General features: G+C 38.8%; 1 protein-coding gene across 1 annotated transcript; it reads right to left on the bottom strand.

Annotated features, from left to right (window-relative positions):
- Positions 1–13735: 13735 nt before the first annotated feature.
- LOC116140906 (ubiquitin carboxyl-terminal hydrolase 12-like) lies at positions 13736–21267 on the bottom strand. The gene is made up of 6 exons (XM_031426476.1): positions 21207–21267; positions 15514–15628; positions 15181–15292; positions 14771–15057; positions 14481–14673; positions 13736–13882 (listed from the first exon to the last, which is right to left on the bottom strand). Exons 1-6 carry the CDS (start codon positions 21265–21267, stop codon positions 13736–13738), a joined length of 915 nt encoding a protein of 304 aa, XP_031282336.1.
- Between the last annotated feature and the right edge of the window lie 1377 nt (positions 21268–22644).

Genomic DNA, 22644 nt, shown 5'->3' with positions numbered 1-22644 from the left:
AAGTCCCTGATCGCTGAGCAACACCTTGACAACCTTAGCCAAGCATTCGCCATTCTCCGAAAGTACAACATGAAGCTGAACCCAGACAAGTGCTCATTCGGCGTCTCATCAGGTAAATTCTTGGGCTACATGGTTACTCAGCGAGGGATAGAAGCAAACCCCGACCAGATCAGAGCGGTCCTTAACATACCATCCCCGACTTGCATCAGAGACGTCCAGCGCCTTGCAGGACGAGTGGCCGCCCTGAGCCGTTTCATCTCCAGATCAGCTGATAAATGTCACCTATTCTTCCACGCCCTTAAGAAGTCCAAGAATTTTGACTGGAACCTTTCCTGCGAAGAGGCCTTACAACAGCTGAAGAGGTATCTGACCACACCACCACTTCTTTCCAAACCTGTGGACGGGGAGAAGCTCTACTCCTACCTAGCGGTCTCAGAGACAGCCATCTCGGCAGTACTAATTCGAGAAGAATCATCAAAGCAATTACCAGTCTACTATGTGAGCAAGTCACTCCTCGACGCAGAAACGCGGTATAGTCAACTGGAGAAACTGGCCCTCGCCCTCGTCCATGCGTCCAGGAAGCTCAGGCCGTACTTCCAGTGCCACCCCATTGTTGTAATCACCTCCTTCCCACTCAAGAAGATACTACACAAACCAAAACTATCAGGCCGACTCATGCAATGGACGGTAGAACTTAGTGAGTTCGATATAGCCTACCAATCCTGTACCACCGTCAAGTCCCAGGCACTGGCAGACTTCATTGCCGACTTCACACCAAGCACCACCACCCAGGCCGAAAGAGAATTACTATGCATGAACGACGCATCACCCTCAAAGTGGACTCTCCTAGTAGACGGATCGAGTAATGTCAATGGAAGCGGACTCAGAATAGTACTAATCGTACCAGAGGGAGACATCATCCAGCGAGCAATCCGGTGTGGGTTCAAGTGCACAAATAACGAGGCCGAATATGAAGCCCTCCTAGCAGGACTTTCCTTGGCCAGAGAAATAGGAGCCAAGAGACTAGAAGTGAAGTCGGACTCCCAACTCGTAGTCAATCAACTACAAGGTACGTATCAAGCACGTGATTCAAAGATGACATCCTATCTGAGCATGGTCAAAGAGCTGCAGACCGAATTTGAAGAGTTCTCAATAGTACAGATCCCCAGAGCCGAGAACTACCATGCCGACGCCCTCGCCAACCTTGGCTCAGCACTCCCATGTTCCTCCCAGTCATCCATTCCCCTTTTATTCATGCAGTGGCTAGCCAACTGGAAGGCACCACCACCGAACAAGTCTCCCGTAGAGGCCATGGGCATTGAACAAGCCGACTGCTGGATGACCCCAATAATAAGATACCTGGAAGACGATGAGCTCCCGGCTGACAAGAACGAAGCCCGCCGACTAAAAGCAAGAGCCGCCAGATTCACCATACATGAGGGCCAACTCCTCAGAAAGTCATTATCAGGCCCTTATCTGAAATGCATAGGCCCAGAAGAAGCCCACAGTGTTCTAGCCGAACTCCACGAAGGCGAATGCGGCAACCACGCAGGAGGGCGCAGTCTGGCTCATCGGGTGGTCACCGTCGGGTACTACTGGCCGACCATACGCATAGACTCGACCACTTACGCAAAGAAATGCGACAGCTGTCAGAGGTTTGCTCACGTCTCACACCTCCCACCAGAACGACTCCATTCCATTCTTACACCGTGGCCGTTCATGAAGTGGGGAATGGACATCGTGGGAAAGCTACCTACTGCACCAGGGCAACGAGTCTTCATGTTGGCTGTGACAGACTACTTCACCAAGTGGATCGAAGCCGAAGCCTTAGCTCAAGTCAGAGACCGAGAGGTACCGACAATGGGTCCCAATTCATTAGTTCAAGCTTCAGGGATTTCTGTGACATGTGGGGAATAAAATTGAGCTTCTCAACACCCCGCAACCCCCAGTCTAACGGCCAAGCCGAGTCATCAAACAAGACCATTTATAGACATTGAAGAAACGACTGCAAAAAGCTAAGGGAGCATGGGCAAATGAGCTACCCGGAGTCCTCTGGTCATACCGAACGATGGCTCGATCATCAACCGGAAAACCCCGTTCTCCCTGACATACGGCTCCAAAGCAGTCATTCCAGCTGAAGTGTCAGTTCCGTCCACCAGGCTTCAATGGGCGGACGAGGAATCAAACAATCACAACCTTTGCCAGAACCTAGACACCGTGGACGAGCTACGGGAACGAGCGAGCATCCGCAACGCAGTTTACCAGCAACAGGCCGCCCGACATTATAACCGCAACGTGAGGATCTGTACTTTCAAAATAGGCGACTGGGTCCTCCACAAAGTTTTCCAAAACACCAAGGAGATCAATTCTGGCAAACTCGGTCCCACTTGGGAAGGTCCCTACAAGATAATCGAAGCAGTAGGGAAGGGCGCCTACAAACTTCAGACACCCGAGGGCAAAGACATCAACAATAGTTGGAATGTCGTTCACCTCAAACGCTACTACTTCTAGGTGAACCTTGTCTTTTTTGAGAATTTTGTTTTTGTTTCATTTTTTTTTTAAGGATGAGTGGGCCTATCCACCTCCTCTTAGACAGTCGGCCTCATGGCCAAACATTTAATGAAGTATTATTCAGAAGTTTTCATCTTCAAATCGACCCCGGTCGACCAATTGCTTACACCTTCAAATCGGCCTTGCCCGATGAACGAACAGACACCTTCAAATCGGCCTTGCCCGATGAATATTCGAACACCTTCAAATCGGCCTTGCCCGATGAACGTTCGGACACCTTCAAATCGGCCTTGCCCGATGAACGTTCGTACACCTTCAAATCGGCCTTGCCCGATGAACGTTCGTACACCTTCAAATCGGCCTTGCCCGATGAACGAACGGACACCTTCAAATCGGCTTTGCCCGACGAACGTTCGGACACCTTCAAATCGGCCTGGCCCGATGAACGTTCGGACACCTTCAAATCGGCCTTACCCGATACATGCGGACGCCTCTCAAATCGGCCTTGCCCGATGAATTACTCACCTTCGAATCAACCCCGCTCGAGTCACGATGACACGTTTGGAGCGGCCTTCTCGATCCAAGACTTGGCACCTTGGGACCGGCCTCATTCGACCTAAGAACTAAACTGAAGATGCAACGTCACCCATCCAGGGTACTACACACTCGGCCGGCCAAACCGGATGAATTATTCCTACACCAGTGACAAACAAAGCACCAACCCAGCCCAACATAAAACCTACGCGCCTTGGCTATTGGGCCATGTGGAGGTAACATACACAAACATAACACGCATACAAGAGAAATAAAGAACAGTTCATTCACCCAAGGAAACAAAATTAGAAATCAAAATAGTCAAAAGGTGGCATATATGGCATCAAACGCCCCAGTTCAGAATACAAAGATGGCACAGACGCTAGACAAGGGCATCCTAGGCCCCAAAATGCAAAAAGGAAACGCTAAGCATCCTCAGCATGAACCTCATCCTCCATCACCAAATCAGTCGCCATGTCCGCACTGCCAGTGCTCGGCCCCGCAGCCTGGTCGCTCACGTCGCCAACACCCAACTGCCCTGGCTGACTAAAGTCAGGCGCCCGCCCTTCATCCTGCCCCGCCGGATGACTAGTTTCTTCCTCCAACAACTCCTGCATGAGCAGAATGTCTTCATCCGGATCCCAATAAGAAGTTCGCCCTTCCTTAAACTCCAGCATAAGCTCGCCTCGGGCCTTAATAATGGCGTCATCAGCTATGGAGATGCACTGCTCCCTGAGGGACTCAACCTCCGCGGTCCTCTCGGCTAACTCGCGTCGTAACCTCATGACCTCGGCCTCACTATCCCTGAGGCACTGCTAACTCTCCTGCTCAGCCTTCCGGGACGCTGCCTCCCTCTGGCGTAAACCAGTGTTGGCCCTAGATACATCCTGTATCCGCTTCTCCTACGCCACGATAGACTTCCTCAGATGAAGACTGCTAGTGAGTACCTGCACAACAAAACTCAACAATGAGAACAAAGTCAAACAGGAAAATGAAACGAGTACTGTCATACCTGAACGGTGCGGGATACACCCCAATCGGCGGTGGCGACCTCACCCATCTGGTTCAGGCGCGCCTCGTTCGTCGGGAATAAGAAAGAGTCGGCCAGCTTACTCATAGACGTCGTATCAGAATAAGTCGATGTAGTAGTCGAAATCGTAATAGTGATGGTCCCGGCCTCCTCATCCACAACGGCAGCTGAAGACGACCCGACTCCTGCAGAGGGCTGCTGGCTCGGCGGCTGCTGACTGGGCGGGGTCGCCAATACGTCCTCGACCCTCACATCCGCCCTAGCCAATGACTCCCTCCTCCTTTTCTCGCGGCGTCGGGCGATGGATTTGCTCACGCTCGAGACAGTCAACTTCTTCATCAGCGACTCTGCAAGTGCAAACTCTCCAACGGTTAGTAGTTTCAGCTCGGACTCACCAAAAATGATATGGTTGCATTATCGACTCAGGGGCACATCCCAAGTCTGCTTCAACGAGGGGAAGGGAGTACCTCTCTGAATAGCCTCTACTCTGGCCCAAAGAATACTGCTCCTCAGATTAGACTCTGCTAGCACTACTCGCCAATCCCTCTGCTCCAACGGGATGGCTAACACCCTCTGGGTAGCTACGTCCAAGCTGTCCCCGCTCTGCCCAGCACGATTGAAATCAAGCTCTGCAAACAAAAAACACAATCAAGATTTAGTAATCAAAAGTACGAAAGAAACGACGAAGTTCTCACCAGTGGCTCGCCAGCCGATCGGGATCTCGCCCATGCCCCTCTATCCGAAAACGGCTTGACCCCTCAAGAAAAAGTAGCGGTCTTTCCAGTTTTTATCACTAGACCGCAGGTCGGTCACCAGATGAGACCGGTCGTGCCTCAAGTTCAGCAGATATCGGCCATTCTCCTTATCATTCTCCTTCAGGAAGTACGAGTACAGCAGCTCGTGCAACCTGAACGCAATTTGGTGTCGAACACACAGATCCTCCAAGGCCATCAGCAATCTCCAAGCATTCGGCATAAGTTGAGAAGGGGCGATAATGAAGTGGTTCAGCACCTCCCAGACGAGGCGAGGCACAAGCAACCTCAACCCATCATGAAACCATTTCTCGTACACACAGACCTAACCTTCAGCTTCCCAATCAACTCGCTCGAACGACCGCGGGGTCCAGATTTTGACCGAACCGGGGATATGATACAATGTACGGATGCGCCACACGTCACTATCCTTCAGCACGGGCGGATTATCCCTGGTCAGAATCCCACTGCCCTACTGGCTCGGTTCTTCCTTGGAGCCACTACCGGATGAAGATGGACTGCCAGCCCCTCCGGAGTCTTCCCCACTCCTACCATGCCGGCCCGAGCCACTCGACCCAACTCCACTTGACCCTGGAGCAGCAACACTGTGGTCGACACGCCGACCGGAACGCTCCCCTCAGGCATCATCACAATAGTCGGGGCACGCTCATACTCATCCCCAACATCCACCATATCTCAACTCGACTCTGCTGACGTATCGTCTGACATATCAGATGACTTGCCCGTCCAAACCGACCGACTCGTTCCTTGCTATGGATCTCAACTACAAGAAACGCTCAAGTGTCAACCTAGCTACCGGTCACCCTTAAACACAAACCGACACCCTCGAAAGTCACCCTTCAATCTCAGTCGCTCCACCTAACTAACCGAATGAAGAGGCACGCTACTAGTCGACCTGCCCGGTAACCAGACCTCACTCTACCCTTGGTCGACCTCTCCAACTGACCGACCCTAGAACCAGGTGCGATAGAGTAATTCGCTCACCCCGGACGACCGACCCACCTCCAAGCTCAAACAGTCACCTGCTAGCCTCGCTCACCTTCCCACCAACCTAAAAACTCCCATTCGCCCTGGATGACCGACCGTCCCTTCAGTCCGCTCCACGCACCCCTTCTCCACCCGGTTGGATAGAGCGGACGGCCTAACTTAACTCCAACGAGGTTACACCCTATTCGGTCAGGCAAACTGACCGAACGACCTCGTACTAAGCATGACCTCTTCTTCACGATTTTACTAAAAAACCCAAAAAATGCTCGAAATTACCGGATTCTTCCCGGATATCCACCGAAAAATTCAAATCTATACCTTTTCTCTGAATCCTAACACGAAAACACTTGGAAACCCAGTATGAACCCCCTCAAAAGTTCGAAAAAACCTTTATCCTACCTCCCAAAGTTTCAACCAAAAAAAAAACAAAAGAAACCCACAAACAGAATAGTAAAGCGGCCTAAAAGAGAAAAAATGGTTACCTTGTTGCAGAAAAGACCACCGTCGCTCAAAGAAACTAAGAACAAAAAAAAAGAACAAAAGAAAAACAGAAAAGAGAGTTTTTTCTTTTGGTGAAAGCACGAAACAAACGCGGATGGAAGATGAACAGTCTGCTCCCCAGATTTGTAAAGAAAAAACAAACACATGGCAGTTCGTGATTGGCCAGTTGTTAGGGGGTCTCTTCGTTTTCCCGCTCTCGAAACGACGAATCGATCGCCACCATACACGTGGCAGCGATCCAGAGCACTTGGGAAACTGTGGCCTTGTACGGATTCTGCATCTCGGTCGCCCGACCCTTCCAGCCGACTCAGCTTGCACCTCCCAAAGTGAGTTCGACGCGCATCCAACCTTCACCTCAACAGTACACTTGGCCACTCAATCCATCCGACCGACTCAGCTTTTCGGGTCGGTAGCCCTCCCAAGCATCCCATGCTAGGCCAGCTCGGAAGGCCTGGACGATCGATGCATGAGCTTGGAATAGCCCGGGTTAAGCCCTCTTCAGAACGCATCAAGCCTCGCCCATTCGTCCGTCCATGGCGAACGAGTGGGCGACGCGTAGTTCGGTTGCCTCATCTACCTGGTCGTCCCAACACCCCGACCGAATGAAGCTTTTAGTGAACTTACTGAACTCGTCCGATCCGGCATGACTGACGACCGCCCCTTACGCAGTTTCCTTGCTAGTCACGCGGACGTACCTAGTGACCATACCTAGTTCTCTGCTCTTCGGCTCAACGGACCGATCAGACACATCGCGATGGTGGCATGCTCTTGGTCAGGAGTGGATACCGAACGACGTCCAATCAAGGATCACCTGCGGCGGTCAGATCATTCACTCCAAGGACCGTTCGTCCATGAGGAAAGACCGAGCTCGCCTTGAGCGCAACCTACTCTCTGACTTAAAATACTCTCAACTCAGAGAGTGGGGGACAAACTGTTAGGGCCAAAAATCGTCCTTGGCCCAAATAGGGAAATAGGACCACTAGTGAAGAAAGACCAGGCCCAGTCCTACAGAGGCCCAAGTCAGATTAGTCCTATTTTGACATGAGGTATAGCCGGCCCAAACCACGCGGGCACGAGCCTCTTAAACCTAGTCCATTCCCTAGGTTCATGGGCGAGTCCATAGCCCACAGCCCTTTCAGAGTACTTTCCTACTCCTAATCAACCTCCTATTCAAGGTCGCCTTCCTATTCTTGATCACTTTCCTACTCAGTTAATTCTCCTAATCAGGATCACCTTCCTATTTGGACCTGGTAGACGACTCACCACGGCCCTAATTCTTCTAGGGTTTGCATTATTGTCATACTAGGACACCTACTTCTACCAAGAATTGGGAGACCAGACAGTCACCTATAAAGCAGAGGCAGCCCTCTCACAAAGACATTCAAGATTCACACCTAAAGCTCTGACTTGAGAGCCCCATATCACTGCCGTGTCCAGTCCCGACAGACTTCCGGTAACTCTTTTCCCTATCTCTCACTATATTTTCCCTTCAGCCTAGCTGACTGAGCGTCGGAGTGCCAACGGCAACACCACACCGGTGTTTCCCGTTCGCTTCACGCGTGTGTTCTCTACTGTGGCAAGTGCACGGATCGTAGTGGCCCAATCTCACGGGATCACACCCTCTCCTTTCGTACAGGTAGATTTTTACGTCTACATTTCTTGAAGCTATGATAAAAGAGACTATAGGTTACATCCTGCTGCTCCTTTGTAGCTCCAAGAGAATGTAGAAGACATGTGAGATTGATGGATTCAATGTACCCGCCAAAACCAAAGTCTTTGTCTACGTGGGCATTTGAAAGATATCCAGAGTATTGGAACAAACCGAGAATTTTTTCCAGAATGTTCTTTGTTGTCTGTTGGCTATATGGGACTAATTTTGAGTACATGCCATTTGTGCTGGAATAGGATGTTGCCCTGGGGTTCCTTTTGGTCTAGCCAATTTGGAGCTTCCTCTAACAATGTTGGTATACCATTTGACTGGAAACTTCCTAATGGAATAAGCATGAAGATCTGGACATACAGGGCGCTTTGGTGGGACATCGAAGGAAGAAGGTTTGACCTGATTCCATTCCTTATTGTCGAACCCTGTTTCATAGGCTCAATGAAAGGAATAATGGTTCATTTATGTTATCTGGCACCGTTACCTTAAGAATGTGATCCTTTCCACAACATAAGGAAAAGAAACACCAAATGAAACAACTCTAAATTCAGAAAATTGGATTTATCCTTTCTAAAAGCTTTCGTGTGAGGTTTATGACAAACTAAAATACTATAAAGACCCATACTGGGCAGCCCAATGGTTAAGGTGAATTGAGGATAGTGTGGATAGGTGCATGTCTCAGATTTGATTCCCTATCTACACTGTATTTAAGTTGGAGACCGTAGTAGTATATTGTCGCTAGTCTCTCCCGATGATTAGTCAGAACTGTGGTGGTTGGTTGCTCACTATTCTCTCTCAAGATTAATCGAGATGCATGTAAGCCCGAAACCTTGGTTAAAAAAAATATAATAATAAATAAAGTAAATTATACAGAAATGAAATTTAAACAAAAATCTACTATAAAACACAATTTGACAAATAAAAACTTAATATATTGGTTAATAAAAATTTAAGAGAAAAAAGAGTAAATTTCCACTTTCCAAATTAACACATGATTATATCAACTTTTAAGAGTAAGATCGTCATTATAATAAAAGGATTTTTCCGTATTTCAAAGCTAACATGGTGATAAGGGGTTAATATTAATTGACTCAATTTAACTTTACCTTGTAACGCCATCTAAACAAGACATTTTCAGGGGGGGTCAAACCTAATCACTAGGGGTGCATAAAAAACCCTAACAATATTCTTCAGCTTTAATCTAATTTTGTGTCTATTAAGAAATCATTACTAGATTTAACTTCTAACATTCAGGAACACATGTAATTTGAATTCGTGCCCTTTTTACTTTTTTTTTTCTTTAATTAACTATCATCTTTTAGCCATTGGAATTAGCTTACCTCTTTATCTTTTGTGTTTGAGTCGCAAGAGAGGCAATTATTGGATTTACCAAAAAAATTATATCTATTTATTTTAATTCCATTTAGTCCAAAACAGTTCAATTTTATCCAATCTTTGATAATAATTGGAAGTTGTTGAAAATACATAAAAAAAATAAGAGGCATCACTTTGTCTTATTCTGTGTCTTTTAGCGTTGGAATAACTAGGTGGAGATTCCGAAACCTGATGCATGGCAGAGTAGTTAAAGTATAATTTTCTAAAAGAATATTTGGAAAGAAATTACTATATTGTATAGATGGTTCTATCTAATCCTTAATTCATATTCCAATTCTCACTATACTTTCTCTATGGAGCTCATATTCTCCAACTTCTCAATCCTTCTCACCTTTCTTTCTTTATCCTCATGGTCCTGAAAATAGGAAGACTTCAAAAACATAATGAAACTTCAAATCTACCTTCAGGCCCACCGAACTGCCTTATTGGAAATTGCACAGCTTGTTGGCTCTTTACCACATCGCAAACTCAGAGATCTCCCAAGAATATGGACCCTTTATGCATCTCCAGCTTGGAGAAATTTCTGCGGTTATTGTTTCATCGCAGGGTTCGCGAAAAAAGTGATGAAACTCATGATATATATTTGCATCAAGGCCTTATAATCGAGCACCAGTATCATGTCTTATGTTATAACATGTTTGCAAGAAAGGGAAGTCGCCACCACAGGAGCTCAAGTTGGAGAAATCAGCCGCAATGTCAGGAGGCTAAGCAGCTCTTTGTGGCTCTTGTTACACAGCTCTACGCATGAACTTGGTTTTGACATGGATGCACCAACCAATGATTGCAGACATGCAAAAATTCATGAACCTGGACGACCATATAGCTCCAAAGTTAAAATTGGAATGGTGATTTGTGTAAGTCAAAGGCATAAGTGATGTGGTTGTCCAAACTCATACAGTACTAAAATCATTTCTAATGTTTTGTATGTATCTGGAATCAGTCAAAATTTTTATGATTGGGCAAATGTTAGAGAAGGGTTATTCTCTACATTTCAAAATCAGGGTTGTGTCATTTTAGATGCTGATGGAAATGAACTAATGTGTTGAAAATGATGGGAAAAAGCTCCCAATTGAGTGGAAGAATTCTGAAATTTAGCCTTATCATCTAGGCTGAAGATTTGAACTTTGGCATAAAAGGCTTGGCCATTGTCACTACAATGGCATCAAAGAGCTCAAGAACAAAATATGGTTCTGACTTGCCTCAGATTGAAGAAAAAAGACCCTATGCAGTGCCTCCACTTGGTAAGTTATAGGCCACCCTTTCCCACGATCAGGTTTGGAGAGCAACTGAAAAACACCAGCTGATCCTGCTGATGTTTGTGGCCTTATACAAGTTGAATCCATGAGTGGGAGCAGGTATTGTGCTCCTTTTGATGACATCACGGATTACTTGAGTGTATTTCCAAAGCAAAAGAATGAGGTTGCTACTGTGTTTAAAGTTTTCAAGTTGTGAGAGTGACAATGGGATAGAATACACATCAAAAGAGTTTGATTTATTTGCAAAGATGCAGGATCAAGCACCATTCACTACTCCATACACTCCATACAACAAATAGAGTTGTAAAGAAGAATAGAACACTTATGCACACTTGTTTTTATTAGGAGACTTTGAATAAGCTTCAGTGAATAGTCTACTACTCTTACATGTGACTTTTTGTTCAATTGTTTCCTGCAGTAATATTATTTACAAGATGTTTTACCAAAACGTGTTTAAGACACTGAAAAGCATTTCCAAATATTTTACAAAGAATACTAATTTTAAATCAAGTTTAAAGTGAATAAATAAATAATTTATTTTGAATAAATATTTTAGAAAAAAAAACATTTACAAGTGTGAAATGAAAGAAAAATATGTAGAATTGGTGGAAATCAATTCTAAAATAATTATAGGCTTGACCTCCTATAGAGATCTATCCAACTAAGAATACAATATGTGGTAAATTGCACTGGTGATTCTTGATATGATGATGTGTTAAAGCTTCAAGTGGAGATTGTTGAGTGAAGCTTTAAACGGTGTCGCATTGCATCTGCCGATACACTGTCGTTTTGGACTTAACTTAAATGACAATCTCAGCCTAGAATCCAACATGATCCAATGGCTCTAATCAGTCCAACAAGTCAAACTAATAAAGCTGGGTTGTTCAAGAGAAATACAGGTGAAAGAAACCTCTCTCGCTTTCTTTCGACTCTGTTAGGGTTCTTGATTTAGACTCTCTTCAAATCGTGTAATCAGGTCACAATTGGTGAATATTGTGGGTAGAAAAATAGGTTTCTTCTGGTATAGACATCTTGTTTAGTGTCTGCTTTGTTGTGATTACTGGGTGATTTTGAGGGATTGTTGTGCGTGAGAGGGTTGGGTATTTTTGTGTTGATTGGTTTGTAATTGTAAGATCTTGATCCTTATAGTGCATGAGCCCCAAATTACTTGGAGCTCAACTGATGTATTTATCCATTGGATAATGAACCATGGTAAAATCGTTCTTTTCTTGATTTCTTTCTTGGTTGATTTGTGTTGTTTGTGTTGGTAGTGATAATTGTTAGTATTGAGTTTGATTAAAACCCAACACTTATAAATTAAAGATTAACAGTTTATAAGACTCCAAAGAATCATTAATGGATATAATATATGTAAGAACTACAAGATGAAACTCACACAGAACACAAATAAGAAAGACACCCAAGAACCAACACACAACACAGATTTTTACTATGGTTCACTTATCCAAATTGGATAAGCTACATCCACGTTGAGCTCCGGAAATGGGAGAGCTCGCTGCACTACTTATTAGAAAAGATCCAACCAAGAATAATTACAAGCCTATCAACCTCTCTCTGTTACAAGAAACCCTCACTATAACTACTCCTTGAGACACTCACCTAGAATCCCCAAGAACAAGAGCAAATCAGCTCTCCTGATTGATTACCAAATCACCCAATCAACCCAAGTTATAAGAGTTTCCTTAACCAAACTAAACAGCCCAAAACAGAGAGAAAAACGCGAAAGAGTAAAATTTTAAGCAGAAGAAAAACAGCAGCAAAAACTATCGTTGACTGTGCATCCCTCTCATTTTATATTGTTGACTCAGTGAAGATTCTTAGCCATCAGATCAGGTTTGGATCAACGACTAGGATTCATTTCAGCCAAATACCAAACGCTGCGTTTCATTAAACTCCACAGTAGCAAAATTTCAGTCTTCACTTCAACAATATACCTCTTAAGATAGCTACTTCACTGGAGTCTTGAATAAGCATTGAGAAAATAATGCAGACTGAATAATATCATATAAATTTTGCTAGAACCTTGAATTCGAAGAGTTTAATTTATCTATCGGCAATTGGGCATTGAAAATTGATCAGAGGCCGCTTCGGCTTCAAACCAAGTTTTTTCACACTATTTTTCTAATTGGCTTGTTCTGTACATCTAGGTTTTCAAGGATGACGCGTGCAGAGTGAGGAGCTTTTCTTTTTTCAATGAATATATTTAACTCCGGAAAAATGGTGGTATTACATACAGATTTTACACTCTTGTTTATAGGCTCAAATATCTTAGATAAATGATTACTCAGTTTGACAAAAAAATTAAAAAAAAAAATAATTCATTTCCAAATCTTGATTAATTATTCAGGCCTTCCCAACCGGGTGTTTGTGGTTACCAAAGCGTTTTTTCGGATTTGTTGGAAACAGAGGTACTGTATTTGTTTGACAACAACAGCTTGAGTCTTGACCATGAAATAATTTTGGGTGGAACAAAAATGCCCTGCATTATGATAAACACTTTGTACCTATAGGCATTACATTTATAATTTGTTGTTTTAACAGCATAATCAATTTCAAGAAAAGAAAAGGGAATACTAAAATTTGCAACTGAACAGTTATTTTAATTGCATCCTGAAATTACTTCATATTCATGTGTCAGGATCAAGACAGAATCATATTTTTTGGTATCGAACTTTCCATTGTTGGCATTAGGATTTCTGAGCTGAAATTGAGATGAACAAAATAAGTGCGGGTTACTTTTAACTCATCGTTAATTTACACCAAGTAAATTTAGTAATGTCCAATTATATATAAGCCAAACTAAGGCAACAACAAAGTATGTGAACTGCAAAATCAAGTTCCCCCAAATTGGACAGTTTAAATAGAACTACATAATTTAGGAGAAAGTCGCCCATCACTCTTACCAAAACCAATAAATTTGGGTTTCACGAGGGCAACCTAAACCAAAACAAGGTGCAGAAATTTAATACAGAAAATGAGTATCAATTTAACATGCTTAACAACCTAAAACAGTTGTTGCTGAAAGCAATTGGAAGATCTTTTACAATAGGTTATTGATAAGTTAAAACTACTCCCGCAATGTTACTTCAGCTCCAATGACAAAACTGTCATCCACCAAATAACCTTGTTTTGGGTCCTTCAGTTTAGCCAATGACATGAACTTTCTAAATCCTAGCGCGTGGTCGCATGACGTAGTATATATACAGGTATTCAGCTGGAGGTAGAAACAGAAGCATTAAAGAAACTCTATGTTTTGCACTCCATCACTAACAAAAATAATGAATTTGGTAAACAATTTACTAATTTAGTATTTGAAGGAATACTTGAGCGAGTCAAATCTAGAAATAGTTAAATAGAGTTGCCACTGCCTTATGCGACTCCATTAGGGTGCAACAAAACTTTCCAGCAATAATATACTATTACATTAAACAACTTTAATAATTAAAGCAATGGAAGATCTTTTATAACTCTGTTACAGCTAGTCCAAGCAATGTGACTGCAGCTTCAACGATAACAATGTCACCCACCAAATATCCATTTTTAAGGTAACAATTTAGCCAATGACAGAAACTTAATAAAACCCAACGCAAGGTTGCTTGAGGTATACAGGTAGTCAGCTGGAGCGAAAACGTACAAAAGCAGAAAATACCACAAAGTTTTATTAATCGCCAGATATCAGAAAGTCATTGAAAGAAAACTAAGCACAAAAAATATTCTTTTTTAGGTATCAAATTAGTGTTGCTTCACCTACTTAAGGATTATATCTACTCTAGGAATGACGTACCTTTAGTTAAGATTGGGGTTAGTCTCACCTCAAAAATATCCATGGTCTTACCTGAAAATTCAATGTTTTTGAAATTCCTTAACCTTTGGTCTCTGACACGCAGAATGAATTTCGTTAACAATTTAGTATTTGCGGGAATACTTGAACGAGTCACGTCAAGAAAGAGTGAAATAGAGTTGCCCTTGCCCTCTTTGCATCCTTTAGGGCAAAACAAAATTTTCCTGCGATGCGAAATATTGACCAACTTCAGTACTACTTCTTTGCATAATAATAAGTCAATTAAGTTTTATTTATCGTCAAAGCAAATATAAAATATACCATTTGTAACATCCAAATGTTTCGGACTCATAGCGGTCATTTTGCAAAGTTGAAAAATTCTCAATTTCCCAAGTGTGGTAACAAGTTGGAGGATCACTCATCGTTGATAAGCACTCCCCTGGGAAAGTATTTTTGACAACAAAAACCTCCGCACCAAATATACTGGTGTCATCAACAAGGTATCCATTCAGAGGATTAGAAAATGTTCTGAGGTTGATGAATTTAGTAATGCCCCATCTGGTCTTAATTGCATGGAATCGCTTTACACTCCCATCTGCATCAAGGAACTGTAACAATATTTGTATTTACTGCATACTAAAATAATTATAATTAAGTTGCCAATAATGCTACCTTGGGGACTAAAGTATTTGCCCTGAAGCTGATTGAAAATGAAAAAAATTAAAAATCACATTCACTTCCCATCCAGTTGGTAGAGAACTCGTCCCCATCAACTCCAAGTACAAGGAGATATGATTTGTCACATTCTTGCTCTTGTCCCCGGTTAGATAAATATAAAATTTCCTGCGATAGCAACTATAATTGTAAGCTCAAGAAGATTTTTGATAAGTTAAAAAGTGAGAAAAACTATTTGAGATTATCATCATTCTTAAACAGCTTGTGGGTTACGAGACTATTTTTTGATTGTAGAATCATTATTTTCATAGACATAACCTACGATTTACATAATTAACATTTTAAACCAGATTGTAAACTATAAATGAATACGTGGAGACAAAACATACCATTTGAAGCCTTCTACATAAAAAATGTCCGAGATGTATGTCTTGAATGAAGATTTAGACAGATTTGAGAAGGGCTTAATTTTGAACAAGTAATGACTAGGTGGAGCATCCCTTCCTAAAATAAAATAAAATCCTATAATTATAATTTACAGATTGAAATTCTATGTATTTCCAATAACTTGTTCGTTTTAATGAGTAATTCAGGTTATGAATTTATTAGAAGACGTTCATAATTTATGAACTCAATAAACGAAAAAAGTTTATGAAGATAGATGCTCACAAAATATACATACATCCTCAGTATGTCAAAAAAAAAACAAAAAGAATTCATGGAAGAAATACCTATTAAGATGGCTTCTTCATTAGAATCTTGGGAACCCGTGTTGAATTGAAAAAGTACTGAAAGTGAATGTAAACGGGAGGAATTTATGTAGTTTTACTAAAACGCATTGAATTCGAAAAGTTTTATATGTGGTTAATTAGCTATTAAGAGACTGGTCAAGGCCGCTTCGGCTGCAATTAATGTTTGCCCTTTGCTTTTTCCTTTTCTAAATGGCTTGTTCCCACCTTTTAGGTTTCCAAGGCGAACTCCATTGGAGTGAGGGACTTTTCAGTTTTCAATGAAAGCATTTCCATGTATATATTTAAGATAATGTTAGCCTAACTCTCTCTTCTTACTTTTTTTTTTTTTTTTTTTTTTTTTTTTTTTTTTTTTTACTCACTCATGTTAATCTCTTTTCTTACTCTCTTCTATCTCTTTTTGCACCCACCTACCACATGAGTGAATAAGAGAAATGAATAAGAAGAGAAAGTAAGACTAGCATTATTCTATATTTAACTCCTGCTTTAACAGTATTGTACAAAGAATTTTGAACTCCCTTCATCGTACTATATTGAATAAATTGACATTTGAAACTATTGTTTATGGGCTCAATCTTTTTTAGATTGATGACTACTCAATATGAAAGAAAATAATCAAATGGAAAAGCCTTAATTATTTCAAAAACTTAATTAGTTAAATCTAGGGCTGAGAGAAACAAGAAACGAAAATTTTAGTGAAAGGGTAATTGGATACTTCTTCATTCATTGTTACAAACATTTATACAAATACAGTAGCGTGTAATCGCTAACATAATTTTCATTTTATTTTTTTGGAAGAACGACATTTTCCCACTCAAGGTTTGGCAAAATGACACTTTCCCACCCTTCAAGTTTCAAAATGACATTTTTCCATCCTTCGTTAGGTTCTATTATGTTTTCCGTTAATATTTTACTAAAAATACAAAAATGCCCTTAAATATTTGACTTTATAAATTTTTCATTATTTTTTAATTAGCCAAAATGTCAAATATTAAAAAGTAAAAAAAGAAAAAATAGTTAACCCCGCCTAAAAAGTTAAGAATAATGTTATGGAATTGTTAAAGTTAAATGACCTTAATATTTATTTATTTATAATACCATCAATATCTTATCACTATTATTCAATAATCTACTAAATTTATAATTTTTTTCATAATATATTAATTTAATGTTTTTCATTTTTATCAATTAAAATAGAAAATCAATATTCTTAATTAATTAAATAAACAAAGGAAAAAAATATATTTTTACACTTAAACTAATAAATAATCGAGTAAAAACTTTGACTTAACTAAATTTTAATTTATAATAAACTAATAAGAAATAAACTATTTAAGGGTATTTTCATATTTTTAGACAAATATTAACAGAAAATGACAAAGAGTGGGAAAGTGTTATTTTAAAACTTGACAGGTGGGATAGTGTCGTTTCACCAAACCTTATGTGGGAAAATGTTGTTCTTTCTATTTTTTTTTTATTTTTTCCAAAACTTGTTATGATTTTCATTTATTTTTATGAATTTAACATAATTTTAAGATTTTTTTTTTTTTTTGATATTTTTTAGTTTTTCCTTCTGAAATTTTAAAAATGTTTTTGAAGGGTAAGTGGGTAACATCATCATTTAGTAGTCAAAAAGGGTTAACAGTTAGATTTAATGGCAAAAATAATGGTAAGGAAGGTGGTTGGATAATTAGCAAAACATAGGGACCAACTTGTCAATTTCGAAGAACACATAAACACGAGAGTGTCAATTTAACATCGAGCACAGACTAATTGGCTTGTTCCTTTCTTTTGGGTTCTTGTAAGAAATTTTAAAATAACATATAAGTAATACTAACTAATCAAAGCTAATACAAGCCACACTAGAGGGAGAAAGAAACTTATATAAAGTGACAAACACACTCCTTTGTGTAAGGGTCAAAATCTAGCTCTACTCAGACTAGAAATCTTAATACTAATCAATTAAATCAAACACTAATACTCATCTATTTAGATAACACTAATCTAAATAGAAATAACGATAATTGTTAATAATGCTAAACATGTTTAGTTTAATTCCAAACAATTTTCAAAGTTAACTCAGTGCATTGTGATGGATTTTTTTTTTATTTTGAAAAATATATTTTAAGAGAAATTTTATCAATCTATCTGGTTAAATGGGTCAATTTAGTTAACAATCTAGGTATTAATACAATTAACTTATAAAACTATATATTATATTTAACACTAATACTAATACTCATCTATCAAACTATATATCTCAGGGACATAGCCAAGAATTTAGTGGACGAAGGACAAATTATTATCATATAATCGATGTTTAATATTAATATTTTAAATATATTATATGTTAAATTTATTATTAAGTGTTTTGGTGTATAATGTATTAATATCACATTATTTAGTTTTTTTTTTTTTTTTGGAAAACTGATAATTGTATTAAAAAAAAATAAAAAAATTATCTAATAAGGGGAATTCCTTCCCTTCAAAGAACCTTGGACAAGCCCAAGGAACAAACTAAACAAAACAAAAGCATAAACAATCCTTTACAAGCCAAGCCCAGACAAAAAGAAGGCCCAGGCAACTAAACTAAAAGAAGCATACAAAATATCCAAAAGAATATTAGACTGCAAGCCCAGAAGCCTAAAGAAAACCGTCCGGCCAAGACGACACAGGCCCATGATCTTCATGCGCAAGACAGTATCTGCTGGCCCAAGATGGCAGAACCCAAGGTAGAATGAGAATTCTCCCAATAGCTAGGTCCAGACAGCAGACAGGCCTTGGGGCTCCAATCTCAAATGGGAAGCTGTTGGCCCGAAAAGGAATGAACCAAATGGAAAGGGGCTGTTTGGACCTTGTCATCATTCTTAAACAACTTGTGGGTTACAAGAAATATTTATTGAACGTAGAGTCATTCTATTCATAGACAATAAACGGAGACAAAACATACCCTTGAAGGCTGAAGCCCCCTGCATCAAAATTGTCGGAGATGTATGTCTTGAATGAAGATTTAGACAGATTTTAGAAGGACTCAATTTTGAACAAGTAATGACTAGGTGGAGTATCCCTTCCTGAAATAAAATAAAATAAAATCTTATAATTATAATTTATAGATTGAAATTGTATTTGCCTCAATGAATTGTTTGTTTTAATGTTATTCAGGTTATGAATTTATTAGAGACTTTCATAATTTATGAACTCATTAAACAAAAAATTGTTTATGAAGATAAATGCTCACATATTATACGTACATCCTCAGCATGTCAAAAAAAAAAAAAAAAGTTAACTAAAGAAATACCTATTAAGATGGCTTCTTCAAAGGAATCTTGGGAACCCATGTTGAATTGAAAAAATATTGAAAATATAATATAAACAGGAGAAATTTATGACGCTGTCTAGCAACTATGCCTTTAGAGTTAATAAATAAGTCTCAATTACAGAAACTTAATTGATAAAGTTTGAAGGAAAATTTGAAAAATTATTCTATATCTCTAAAGAAATGAATAATATGTTGATATAAAGTAGTAGCAGTCAATCCTAAGAAGATCCAATTAAACAAGAAAATAAAATTATAATTAAACATAAAAATTAATTAAAAGAAGAAATTGACTAAACTCTAAATAAAATAGGAAAACTCTCAAGTTTAGCTTAGGCTTAAACAGGTCCCTTTATGGATGAGGTTTTGATCCACTATTCGCCAGGCCTTTTATGAGCCTTATTTGGGCATGTTTCCACAGATAACCCAATATATTGTTTGGGCCAATCAAGCCCAAAGTAGTTTAACCATTTTGCCCGTATAAATAGTGACTCCCACCAACGTAAGCTATTAGGAATTTTTTTTTTTTTTCCTTATTTAAAAGTTGGAAGAAAAATGATCTGAAAATTTTTCTTATGCATGGTTGAAAATGCATCATTCTTTGGTAAAAATTATCTTATACATCTATCACCTTCCAACGTATTTTTCCTTGATTGGTTTTACATTTTACAACTGTCTAAAATAAAGCTTAGACTTGACTTCTTTCGTTTGAGTCTTATACCATTTTTCCCTTCCACTTTCTTCACCATTATTTTCCTTCCTTCTCTTTACTTTTAATAAGTGGCATAAACCACATATAGAGAGTGCAAGAATTTAAGGAAAAAATTGTCAAGAACGTTTACAACGCTCCAACTTCTCTATCTTAATCAATGAAGACTTTGACTTTTCTCGTGTCTTAATGTTGGAATGGTCAAAAGTATTTTTATGTGTTGATTATTAAAGCTTTTTGATAGAGACAAAAGTAGAATACACGTCTGTCTATTCTTTTACGTAGGAAAAGTTTAAATCTGAATTGATTTAATTATTTCTTTGTTATCAAATCAGATTTATTTTTAATTTTTAATTTACAGCATATTTTTCAAACGCTTTTTTATTAAAAGGGCTTTCTCACAAAAATTATTGCTTTAGTAAGAAATAAAATATAAGAAGTTTTATATACCATTGCTTCACTTTATATAGCACTGAACACTGAACTGTAAAACTTACGTTATATTACCTTATTCATATAAGGTAAATAACCTTTTGATTTTCATCAGTTTTAAACCTTGATGGTCCACATTAGCTGTTCAGTTTTCAAATGCTTCAGTTTTCAAACGTTTGGGATTTATGGCAACCATTAAACATGCCATTAAGAGCTTGATAGAAGCTTGGTTATGTATATTATTTTGGTCCCTAAGCTCAAGAACTCGATTATACTAAATTATACACCATTAATGTTAGAGTGTCTAGAGAGCTTAAAAGAGCCAAAATACAGCTGTGTGAGTTTGTTTCAATGGCTAGAGGTAATTCTTAGGGCCGACCCAAGGGGTAGGCAGGTGAGGCACCTACCTAGGGCCCAAAAAAAACAAAAGCCCGAAAAAGGGCCCAAATTATTTTAAGATTTTTTAAATAGGTTTACAGAAATACCATTGGGCCTAAAAAAATTTATATAATTTTTTATCCAAACTAGTCCAAAGGGCCCCAAAAAAGCCAAAAAGGCCCAAATTCATTATAATTTTTTTACATAAATTTACAAAAAAACCATGTTTCATATTTTCTATTCACACCCCTAAATTAACTAATCTAATTATTTAAATGTGTAAAATTTTAAAACACTCATTCAATCCCTAAAATAATTAAAACATTGCATCTCCACCCCTCTACACCGCCATGACGTTAAAGTGATGATTCTGGTCAATTTTCTCACCAAAATCGACCAGATTCATCACTTAATCATTTCCAAAACATTTTCCTAGCCTTGAAAACCCCCAATTTGGTCCATTTTTGCTAATTTTCGCAACCCATTTTCATTCTTCACCATGTGTGACAGCCATTTCTGGCATGTATCTGCTATCGTTGACCTTCCCTGACACCACCATCTTCGTCCCCTTAGCCCCTTCCCCAAAACCACTCACTTACCTGACCCCAGTAGCCCGCGGTCCACCTCCCGCCCTCGTAAGAAAGAGTAGGTAATTTGATTATATTATCAAATGAAAATGATTTGGTTTCTAAACTTGAATATAAAATTTTAATTAGTGGTTTTGCATATCAGAAGGCAAGAAAAATAAATTTGAAATAATTTTTTAATATATGCTTATATTATTAAAAATATCCTAAAGTAACTCTTGTCTAGGGTCACAAATGTTCTTGAGATTTATAATTTAAGAATATTATATTCTTTGTATTTCTGTTTAGATTACAGATAAATGTCTTACAGTTGGTATTAGAGCCATATAATATCTCTGACTTGATGTTTTGCAAAAGAATTTTTTGAAGCTTTTTGTTCATGGCCATTTGAAATATTTTTTAAATCAAAGTTTGTTTTTTAATGAAAATAAATGTTTTAAATCATTAGGAAATTGGATTTCTATCATTTCTGGGCTTTGAAATAATTATTTTGGAGTTTAAATAGTGGATTTTCACCCGGGTTTGTCTATTGGGTCGTTTTTGGGTCGGGTATCCTGTTATAGATCCGATCAAAAGTTGAAGATGACAGTCGATGACATGTCATTTTTCCTTTAGATTTGAAAACGACATGTCGTTTACTTTTCAATTAAAATAAAAAAAACAAACTTAGATCTGGCGTTCTAGGACTTGGACCCGTGATCTCATGTAAAGAGATGTGCTACTGGGCCAAACAAACCATTTTAAGTTTCTGTCATAACATTGGTAAAATAGGGTTTATACTATTTCTAATTTTGCTCATTTTAATTATGCCTATTATATTAATTTTGGTTTAATTATATGCATTTTTTAGATAAGTTAAGTTGTGCAGAATCCTAAGTTAATTATGCTCATATTTATCTTTCATGAATTGATTATATCTTTCTACATGCAATTTTTGAATGAGTATATATGGATAAAGGCATAATATTAAATGTTATGCATAATATTATAGTTTTCATTATGCAATATTTTTATGCTTATGAGAATATTTTGTGCATAATAATAACATATTAGTATTTGATTATGTAATTCATAATATTAAGCTAGTCTTTATGGGATTTAATGTCTAGTGATCCATATAATTTTAATTAATTAGAGAATAGCCACAGCATCTTTAATTAAATAAAATTATATATTATGATTAATTAGGATCACATAAAGAATATTAGACATTAATTGTAATTAATGATACTTAATATAATAAAATTTTTTCCCACAGGAATTTTTATTATATTTATATTATTAATTAGGATAAAATATCAAGTTATTCATAATTTACCCATAGGAATTATGAATTTAGTAAATAATTT

Source organism: Pistacia vera, unplaced genomic scaffold (genome assembly GCF_008641045.1).
Source record: "Pistacia vera cultivar Batoury unplaced genomic scaffold, PisVer_v2 Contig386, whole genome shotgun sequence".
Classification (NCBI taxonomy): Eukaryota; Viridiplantae; Streptophyta; class Magnoliopsida; order Sapindales; family Anacardiaceae; genus Pistacia; species Pistacia vera.
The sequence above is the reverse complement of the archived record's forward strand: the minus strand, read 5'-3'. Positions and strand labels throughout refer to the sequence as shown.

Coding starts and splice junctions, on each gene's coding strand:
- LOC116140906 (XM_031426476.1), bottom strand. CDS start 21,267: ATGGTGGTGTCAGGGAAGGTCAACGATAGCAGATACATGCCAGAAATG. Junction 15,058..15,180: donor CAACTGGATGGGAAGTGAAT/GTGATTTTTAAT, acceptor ATATTGTTACAG/TTCCTTGATGCAGATGGGAG. Junction 14,674..14,770: donor ACATTTGGATGTTACAAATG/GTATATTTTATA, acceptor TTCGCATCGCAG/GAAAATTTTGTTTTGCCCTA.